Here is a 10,534-nt window from a genome sequence, read left to right as displayed (position 1 = left end):
TAAAAATGTGTTGCAGTTGATGTAATACAATTAACTATTGGGCTGTATTCTCACCCCAACCTTGTAAAACAAAACCCCAAAACACCTGTATTATTTATTTGTCCAGAATAAGTTCCTACTAGTGTAAGTTATTGTGTCAGAGTTATAGTCCTATTCATTTTCTTTTTTCCTCCTGAGATAGCAAAATACAGTACTGCGTGAGCTTTCCATACAGTATCCACCTATCTTGTTCACAGTCCTTGGCGGCATTTGTATCATCTCCCTATGCTTGTCCTGCTGGGGAAAAAAAAAAAAAAAAAAAAGAGTCTGAGCAGGTAGGTAACCGGATCTGGAGCACCAGGTGAGCCTGTGGAGGTGGCAATTACAATACTAAGAGCTAAGCACTCCTGGGAATTTGCTGGAACGTTCGATGTGGGACTAGCGTCTCGTCGAATTAATTCTTTGGACTCGGATCTAACTTTACTCTCGCCAGTCTCTCAGGACGCGCAGTGGGAGTATGACTCGGGCATTCTGCCCTGTAGGGACACAGGCTGTCTTTCAGTGAGCTAGCTGGTCAGCAGGCCCCCCTGGAGCCACCGAGCCGGCGCCACCGGGCGGTGGAGTTCCGAGCTGTGTCTGGGCCGCGGCGCACGCGCTCCCCGCAGCCCGCGCGGAGTCCAGCCTGCCTCTGGCGCCCCAGGCTCAGGAGACCTCGCCCACATCCCCGCCCCCGCGACAACCCCGCCCCGCAGCCGGCCCCACCCCCGTCTCCTCCCCGCCCCCAGGAGCCGAGGAGTGGCGGCGGCGGTGGCGGCGGCAGCGGCCCCAGGACCGGGTTCCCTCAGACAAGAGGGCGGGCGGAGGAGGAAGCGGCCGAGCACCCGCCCGCCTCAGCAGACTACACACCGTCGGCTCCCAGGCCTCGCGGCACCAAGAAGGGGAGACCGAGGCGGGCCGCGAGGACAGGAGGCGGCGGGGGCGCGGGGTGGAGGCGGCGCGGCCGGCCGCGGCTGCCGCTTTGTTGTGCGGCCCGGGCCGAGGAAGCAGAAGTGGGAGGAGGGGGGAGCTCTGCGTCCCGCTCCCTCCGCGGCTCATGGCGACGGCGCTCGGCACATCCGGGACCCTCCGGCCCTGGCGGCCGCGGCGCGGGCTGTTCGGACCCCGGCCCCGGCCGCTGTGGTGACTCCTCCGCGCTTCGCCGTCGTCCCAGCCCGTCCCAGCCCAGCCCAGCCCGCCCGCCCGCCGGCCAGCCGCGAGCGCCGCCGCCGCCTCCGCCTCCCCCGCCGCTGGGGACATGTCTAACCCCGGAGGCCGGAGGAACGGGCCCGTCAAGCTGCGCCTGACAGGTGAGCAGGGCGGGCGGCTGCGGCCCCTGTGGGCAGGCGGAGGGCCGGGGTCCGGGTCGGTGGTGGTGTTGGACAGGAATCCGAGCGTGGGAAGGCCTAGTTCAGGGAGTCATTGGAGAACCACTTAGCTGGGGTTGGGAAATTCTTCAGAACGCCAAGTGTGTGGCCCGTGGGTCTCCCGTGGAGGGCGGATTTGAGGTCCTGAAGTCTCGTTTCCAGGGGTCACAGGAGCTATTGCCCAGGTGGAGTTGTGAAGGGGATTACTGAATCCAGTTGCTGACTGCGCGCAGTAAACACTCCTTAAATATGGAGTGAGTGCTTAACGGGAGAGCGCGTGTGTTCCCGGGTTGTTAACTTGGACACCTACCTATGCCCGGGTGTTAAACCTTTACTCTCCAGCTGCCAACCTCTGTGGCCAGTGCCACACACCTTAAACGCACGTCTCTGGGAGGGGCTGAGACTGTGGTTGGCTTTTCCGGCGTGTCTGGCTGATCCCACGACTCCCGGCTCATTGTACACTCTGTGTTTTGGAAGTTGTTTGATTGTAGGGTAGCGTGTTTGGGGTTGTTCCTTGTAGGCCGCAGAACTAGTGGCTCACGTCTTAACTCCAGACCTGGTTTAGAATCACTTGCTTTGAAATGTGTTTCTAAGTCTGGACTCATACAAACTTTTAATCGAGCTTTCACTGGTTCTCTCCACACTTCTCACCCCTTTCTAAATGGAAAGGAATGCTCAGAGGGATTTGTTAAAGACTGTTTATGTTCCCAGGTGCAGCGAGTTGTTAACATATTATAGGTATAATTTGCTTACGATGCCACTTCTGATATTCTTCCGTGGTCACATCTCCCTCCTTTTAAGGAAAAAAAAAATGCGTTTGGTTTAAAGAGGGTAATTGAAACTATTGTCCCTCTCCTAGTTAGTCACGTCATTCATTGTAAGTAAATTGTCCACATTTATATTCAGATATGTGGTGAAAAAGATGGCATTTTGTAGTTGGTTGATATGTATTTGAGTGAGCGAAGGATAAGCTGTAATTATGTTTGCCTACACTAAACTTTTGAAATTGATGTGGACGAATGTTGTAGTTGAATGCTTGAGTTAAATGCCAATCCATTGGCTCTACTTTCTAGGTAACTTGAAGTGAATTTGGTATGTTGGCTACAGCTTAAAATACTTTACTTTTGAGACTAAAGAGATTGCTCAGTGGTTAAGTGTATCCTAGTCTGTTCTCTAAAAGGACTTGAGTTCTATTCCCAGCACCCCCTACTCAGGTCCTTGGCTTACTACCACTTGTAACTCTAGCTCCAGGGGATCTGATGCGTCTGGCCTCCCACAAGCACCTGCACTTATGTACACATACCACCCCTATCTCCAGTAATTAAAAAAATACATACATAGTACTGACCTGGAAGCGTTTCTTTCCCTAGGGAAAATTACAAGGTATTATTAACGCTAGATTGGGGGGGGGCGCTTTGATTTTCATCTTTATTGTGTTCATTTGGGGGGAGTCAGTGGAACACAATTATAAAGGATCTTTGGTGCTCTAGTTTGTTGATGTTCTTATCAGGCAGGCCTGTATCAATTATAGAAAGAAATTGTGAGTGTAGGTGCGCAAAAGCCATCAGAAATGGATGTTATTTATCTCCTTCTGGGATATAAACATGGAAGAGAAAAGGGAGGTTTGGGTTTTCTTTGGATAAAATGAGTTCTGAGTTGGGCTGGAAAGATAGCTTAGCAGTTAAGAGCACTGTTTTTCAAAGTACCCAGGTTAACACATTCCAGTTCACAACTGTCTGTAACTCCAGTTCCGAGGGATCTGACACACTCATACCAATGCACATAAAATTCAAATAAATTATTAGAAAATGACTCCTGAGGTTTTGTTACCTTTATGTTCTGTGTGTGTGTGCGTGTGTGCGAGCAGGTGTATAGGTGTCTCACGGCTATGGAATCTGTGTGGTGGACAGGTCTAGGTGGGATCTTCTTTTCCATCTTCTGAGTCTTCCCAGTCAAACTCAGGTCGTCAGGCTTGAGAGAAAATACCTTTACCCCTTCAGCCATCTGTGTTCTGAGGGTTAGTGTGATTGCGTAGATCTTATATTTATCTGTCATTTTTTTGCTGCATATGATAGTTTTATAAGATTTATGAGTGACATTTGTTAGGTGAACATGATAACCACCACACTATGGAAACTTGCCCTGAGTGAAGTTTGAGAGGAAAAAGATCACACTTAGTTTCTGAGCAAGAGGATACATTAAACTAAATTTATAGAGTGATTTTGTACACTTAGCTTTTTCTGAAGAATTTTAAATATCTGTCCTCTCCTCTTAATTGTAAAAACAGTTTGAACTAGTCTCAATTTCTTAAAGCTTTTGGGAATTTGCCTGTGAATAGTTTTCAAAAAGTCTGACAAATATTAAAACCATTGTTGTCTCTTTGATTACATATGGTGAAATCTCCTGTTTTGCAGGGAATGTCAACTTACATTTTTTTTCATTTGTGTTCATCATTTACGAATTAAATAGTATAAATTTTAACAAATAGATCTTAAGAGCTGGATTCAATTAGCAGCTTTTTAGGACACAAACATAAAAGGGTTAGATGGAAAAGATTGTTTTGACTGACTGGATAAGTGACAGGGCTGTGTTTGATGTGCGTCCAGAGCTTGGTCTGGAGCTGGTGCCCAACTTCTCAGTCCATCTTGAGAAGCCAAATAAAATATTTAACCTAGGACTCTTTTTGTTTAAAAAAAAAAGTTGATTCTTTGTTAAGACCTTAAGAAACATTTGGCATACCTTTAGATTAAGTGTTTAACAGTTCATTTAGATCTGGATTCCCTAATAGAGGAAAAAACTTAACTTAAAAAAAAAATCCCACAGTGAAGTTTTATTTGGTTTATAATACACTTGGGCTATAAGTTGTTTTAAGATTACTGTTTTTTACTTTAAAGCCATTTAAAAATTTACATTTATGGAATACCTTTCATTCTATGGTACTTTATGAACTGCAGTTAATTATATCCTTAATGGAGAACTGCCCATTGCTGAAAGGTGCTAACAATTCTTCTCATAGCCAGTCTCTCCCCGTCTCTGTCTCAGCCTCCCCTCTTGAGATCTCTGCCCATTATGGATATTTTCCACAGACTATTACTAAAATCCACCTATTAGTAAATTGTGATATTGTTGATGAAGGTGAGATGAATTTATTATCAAATTGAGATTCCTTAAACCATTGGAGAATATATGGTATATTCTATCAAGTTACTTCTTTTAGTTTTTATGACACATTAACATTTGGTCATTAAAATGGGCTATCTGGAAACACCATTAATTTTAGTTTGTGTATTTAGAGTGGAGAATGGATTGATTACATATGTGTAATTTGTAGTGTGATACATATAGACTTTCTTACAACATTAAGAAAGGATTTAGGTTGAAAATATTCTATATATTTGGGTATAGTAAAAAAAATGAGGTAAATTTTATACTCTTAATTGTTTTTGAAAGTCAAATGCTGGAAAATGAAGTTTAGTATAGTTTCTAATATTTTAAATTCTTAGGTATGGAGTAATAACAGATTACTTATCCAGAACCTTTATTTTAGATCTTTTTGTAAATGTAGTGTTTTTGTATGCTGTTTCTCATTAACTTTAAAAATCTTGGCAGTAGAGAAGTTGACCTATATGTAAAGAAAATTAATTTTAAAATCTCACTTTAAATATACTTGTATTTTAAATATTATTTCACTGAGTGTTTTATGTAACTCAAGACTTGAAATTTTTAAACTTCATTGCATCTTTTAGGTTTCCAAGCATGAATAATGCCAGTGGACCATAATGACTTTGCTATTGAATATAACTAATTCATTTTATTAGTTTCTGAGGAGGAAGCTAAAATGACATAGCTCTGTCTTTTAAGTGCTCTCTTGTTGAATTCTGTGTTTCTTCAGACAGGCAGTAGTTTGGTTTTCTTGAGGTATGTATTTTAAATCATGGCTTCTGCCTTTTTCATATCGATCTATTTTTATAATAATGTGTGCTTGCTAGTTTTATGTTAACTTGACTCAAACAAACTAGAGTTATCAGAGAGGAAGGAACCTTAATTAAGAAAATGCCTCCATAAGATCAGGCTGTAGGCAAACCTTAGTGATTGATGGGGAAGGCCCAGCCTGTTGTGGGTGGTGTCATCCTATTGTGGGTGGTGCCATCCCTGGGCTGGCCCTGGATTTTATAAGCCAGCTGAGCAAGCTATGAGGAGCAAGCTAGTAAGCAGCAAACCCAAACACCCCCTCCCCCCAATCGGCTCCTTTATCCAGGTTTCTGCCCTTTTTGAGTTTCTGTCTCGACTTCCTTCACTGATGGACTGTGGTGTGGCAGTGTAAGCTTAAATAAATTCTTCCTTCCCAACTTAGTTTTGGTTATCATAGCAGTAGTAATCCTGACTAAGACAACATGCTAACATCTTATTCAGCATGTTAAAATTTTGTACATTTAGCATATAACTCAATTTTTTTCTTTCTTTTTTTTTTTTTATAGACAGATTATGTAGTTTGCTGGTTTCAAACTCACTTTATAGCTGAGGATGACCTTGATATTCTGAAATTTCTGCCTCTATTTTCCAAGTCCTGGCATTATAGGTGTGTGCCACCATTCCTGACAAAACTCTAATTTCAAGGTAAAGTGAAGGTCAAATTTAAGGTACACAAAATTTTGATTTTTATTTATTTTGTGTAGATGGAGCCCAGCATCCTGTGCATGTCAGACAATCACTCTTAACACTGAGCTATATGTCTGGCCTAATATGTCTTACTTTTTAAAAATAGATCATATCTGACAGTCTAAAGCTCTATTTATGATTCATTGTAATTTTGAATGTAAGTTATTGTATTACTGTAATGTGTTCCTGGATAAATGATGATGGGTTGTTTATTTTTATTCCTGTATTTTTTCCATTGGTCCTCTGTTATTTTCATATTTAAGCCTGCTAAATCGATGGGCGTGGTGGTGGAATACCTTTAATCACAGAACGTGGGAGGCACAGACAGACTGGTCTTTGTGAGTTTGAGGTGTGTCTGGTCTATAGAGTGAGTTGCAGGCTACACATTGAGACCTTATTTTTTTAAAAAGGCTGAACCTTTAGAATATACTGTTATAATCAACATTTTAAAATATTTATTTTGTGTGTGGGTGTTTTGCTTGTGTGTTTGTGTGTGGTTCTTTCTGAAGTCAAGAGCATCGGATTTCCTGGAACTGGAGTTACAGATGATTGTGAGCCACCATATTGGTGCTTGGAGTCAATTCTGAGTCCTTTGCTAGATCAACAAATGCTCTTAAAAGCTGAGCCATCTCTCCAGCCCCATGATCAACATATTCAAGAATTTTGTTTGGTTTTGTGAGACAAAACAGTCTTAGCAGTGTAGATCAGACTGGCCTTGAACTTTAGTGATCCTCTTGCTTTTACCTCTGGATTACAGGTGTCTGACACTAATCCTTGCTGTTATCAGCATTATTACATGTTGTGTATAATTGATGTGTATTAATTACTGGACACTGGAGCTAATGAGATGACTCAGCAAGTGAAGTTTGCTACCAAGCCTGATGACCCGAGTTCAATCACAGAGCTTCACAAGGTAGAAGTAGGGAACTGTCTTTCAAAGTTATCCTCTGATTTTACACTCATGATCTGGCATATTGTATACATGTGTGTGCACACACAAACACACATATAAACAAAAAATTAAGACACTGTCAAGTTTCCATCTGTTGTCACTTTTTGTTTGTACAACAGCTATATGAAGTAGGAGGCTGAGTTCATTTCAGAACTCACTTACCTGACTAGAGTGTGATGAAATTCAGTGGAAAACAGTCAGTGGGAGTTATGCTTACCCTTTGTTATAGTGGAAAACAGTCATTGGGAGTTACTCTCACTCTCACCCTTTGTCATCCTAGCTTTTTTTTTAGGCTCAAAGATTACTGTTATCCTCAGAACTTTCCCTGAGCTGAATTGGTTTCGTCTGTGACTCTAAGAGACCCTTTCTGTAGTTTAGAAGGCAGTTGTTGCTATGCTGTGAATTCCATGAGGATAAGATCCCTGTGTCAGCATAAATTGGGAGCTTTGGACACTTGACTGAATGAATGTTGGAGACCTATATTTAGTTCTATACAGTCCCACAGGTATTTGTTATGATTGCTGCATTGGGTGTGAGTTGGCAAGAGTTAGAGACCACTCCATTTAGGACCTTGCTGTGTTTGTTGAAAATTTTGATATTGTTTTAAGATGATGAGAGCCACTGAAATATTTGAAGCTTTTTTATATTTGCCATTTAATGTAGCCTAGCAGAAATAGGGAAGCTAGAACTGTAATTGAAGCTATAAGGACTGATTTTAGGAGAAGCAATTAAGAGAATTTGATAGCAACCATTGTCAGATTTCTGTTTGCTATTTGAACTCCCTCCCCCATTTTTATTATTACAGATAATTACTGCAAGTGTCTTGGTATAGATAACTTGGTTTTTTGGTTTTTGTTTGTTTGGTTTTGAGAATCATATTACCTAGGATGGTCTTGAACTCTTAAGTAGTTGAAAATGACCTTGGACTTCTGTACTTCTTGCCTTTTTGAGTGCTAGGATTATAGATATTTGTTATTATGACCGATTTTTGGTAGTGCTGGGGATTGAACCTAGGGCATTATGAATGCTAAGGAAGCATCCTACCAAATGAACTACATACCAAGTCCATAATTTTCAATTAAATATTGTTTTCTTACCATATTTCAGAGTATAATGGTGATACCCACCTGATACACACAATCTGAGCATTTTTGAGGTTGAGGCAGGAAGATCCTAAGTTGAAGCCAGCCTACATAGTGAGTTCTAGCCAGCCTGGGTTATAGGAAGAGACTGTGTGGGTTTTTTTTTTTTGGGGGGGGGGGAAGTATTGTCATATTCAAATGTACTGATCCTTTTAAGATTTTTTTAAAAAACAGATTAATTTTTTTGTTTATTTGTTTTAAAACTTTTTCCATACAATATATTTCCTCCCAACTCTTTTTAGATCTCTCCACTTCCCTACTGACCCAACTTCATGTTCTTTTTCTCTCAAACATAAATCAAAACAAACAAAACCCTCTCAAAGACAAAACAAAGCAACCACAAAAGAAGCACACAAAACCCCTGGAGTCTTTTGTGTTGGCCAACCATTCCTGAGCATAGGCATCCCTGGTTGATATACCTAGTATTCACTCCACTGGGAAAAACTCATTTCCTCTTTCCCACCAGATCAGTTGGAAGTAGCTTCTTGGTTAGAGGTGGGACTTTGTGTTCTCTTCCATTTTTCTATGCTTAGATTTTTGTCTGTGCAGGTCTTGAACTTGTGCAGGTTCTGGGCATCTGCCGCAGTCTCTGTGAGTGCATGCATGTACCAGCTGTTTCCCTGGAGTCATCCACCACTACTGGATCTTACAGGCTTTCCATCTCCTCTTCCACAGACATCAGTTTCATTTAGGACTGAGTGCTCCAGAGTCTTTTCCTTTTTGCACATTGTCCAATTGTGGGTCTCTCTATTAATCTACTGCAAGAAGCTGCTTCTCTGGTGAGGGTTCAGTGATATACTGATGTATGTGTGTAGCAGTATGTTATTAGGAATCATTTTATATTTTATTGCTGTGTTTATTTAGCAGAATAATTGTTAGTAGATTTTCTCCTACCAGTAGATGGAGCTCTTTCTGTGTGGGTAGGTAGCTGTCAAGCTGAAGGCTTGTAAACCAAAGTCAAAATGAGTGTACTTGGAATAAATGAGATTGGAGAGTTAGACACTGGGAAAGCAACTCCAGCTTCCAGTAAAACTCTACACATAATTTAGTTTATAAATATAAATTTAGGCCGGGCGGTGGTGGCGCACGCCTTTAATCCCAGCACTTGGGAGGCAGAGGCAGGCGGATTTCTGAGTTCGAGTCCAGCCTGGTCTACAGAGTGAGTTCCAGGACAGCCAGGGCTACGCAGAGAAACCCTGTCTCGAAAAACCAAAAAAAAAAAAAAAAAAATATATATATATATATATATATATATATACATATATATATAAATTTAAATGTTATATATATAAATTTAAATGTTTCGTGTTGTAGAAGAGACAAAACTCCATTAAATTAGGACTGTTAACATGAATTAATTTTACTTGTATTTTGTGTGACATTATAGGATCAGACTCTAATAATTTTCTATTGTTTTTTGCCCCCCCCTCCCCGCCCTTTAAGACAGGGTTTCTCTGTGAAGTTCTGGCTGTCACGGAACTCACTATGTAGACCAGGCTGATCTTGAACTCAGGGATCCCCCTCTGCTTCCTGAGTGCTGGGATTAAAAGCATGTGCTACCATACCTGGTTTTCTAACAACTTCCTTAGAAAGTTTGTAAAGAAAAAAAAAAACCATGGATTGGTTAAATTGATCATGTCATGAAGTGTAAAAAAGTATTTTAAATTTCTGAAAAAGTCATGAAGCATTTGATACATTCAGAATGCTGCATCTGACAATACTTGATACATAGTTCATCAGTGAATTGAAAAAGGTGCAAGTGTTCTTTAGGACGTCACTGGAAACAAGGATTTCTTTCCATGATGTCACTATTGAAGTAACTAACATCTCAGTAATTTTGACATTAAGCTATGAAGATATAGGACTGAAGAGTTCTTGTGCTAATTTTTGACTTTATTGATAGAACTGTTAACATCTTTATTATGTGCATGTGATCATGGTAGGTCAGAGGATAACTCTTGGGAGTCACCATGGTGGTCCTGGGGATTGAATTTAGGTCTTTAGGCTTGGTGGCAAGTACCTTTGGATGCTAAGCTGTCTCCTTGATCCAGTTGTTAAAGTTCTGTTACCACTCTGCAGATTTTACTCCATAGCAAAATAAAGATCTAGCTGATATTTACTGATAACAATTTGTGGCGTATTACTTAAGAAAATTTGCATACATAGTCTGTCCATAACAGGAAGATAATATCTATTTCAGAGTTTTGTTAACTGACCGAGTAAAAATATTTAAAAAGTGTATGTGACAAGGATACTTAAAAATCTGAGCTTCAGGGTCAAGAACACCGACTACTTGCTAATCTGGGATCAGTTCCCAGCATCTGTGTGACAGAACCATGTGTAATTCCAGTTTTAGGGAATCTAACATCCTTTCTGACCTCAAGAGTACCAGACATGCA

General features: G+C 41.2%; 1 protein-coding gene across 1 annotated transcript in view; it reads left to right on the top strand.

Moving 5' to 3' along the window:
- Positions 1-1,237: 1,237 nt before the first annotated feature.
- Smurf2 (SMAD specific E3 ubiquitin protein ligase 2) overlaps positions 1,238-10,534 on the top strand; it is a 99,575-nt gene continuing 90,278 nt past the window's right edge. The window contains exon 1 of the mRNA XM_028780536.1: positions 1,238-1,325. Coding sequence (XP_028636369.1) covers positions 1,274-1,325 — 52 coding nt within the window. The 5' untranslated portion in view covers positions 1,238-1,273. The remainder of the gene's footprint in view (positions 1,326-10,534) is intronic.

Source organism: Grammomys surdaster, unplaced genomic scaffold (genome assembly GCF_004785775.1).
Source record: "Grammomys surdaster isolate TR1022 unplaced genomic scaffold, NIH_TR_1.0 371, whole genome shotgun sequence".
In the NCBI taxonomy this organism is placed as follows: Eukaryota; Metazoa; Chordata; class Mammalia; order Rodentia; family Muridae; genus Grammomys; species Grammomys surdaster.
The sequence above is the reverse complement of the archived record's forward strand: the minus strand, read 5'-3'. Positions and strand labels throughout refer to the sequence as shown.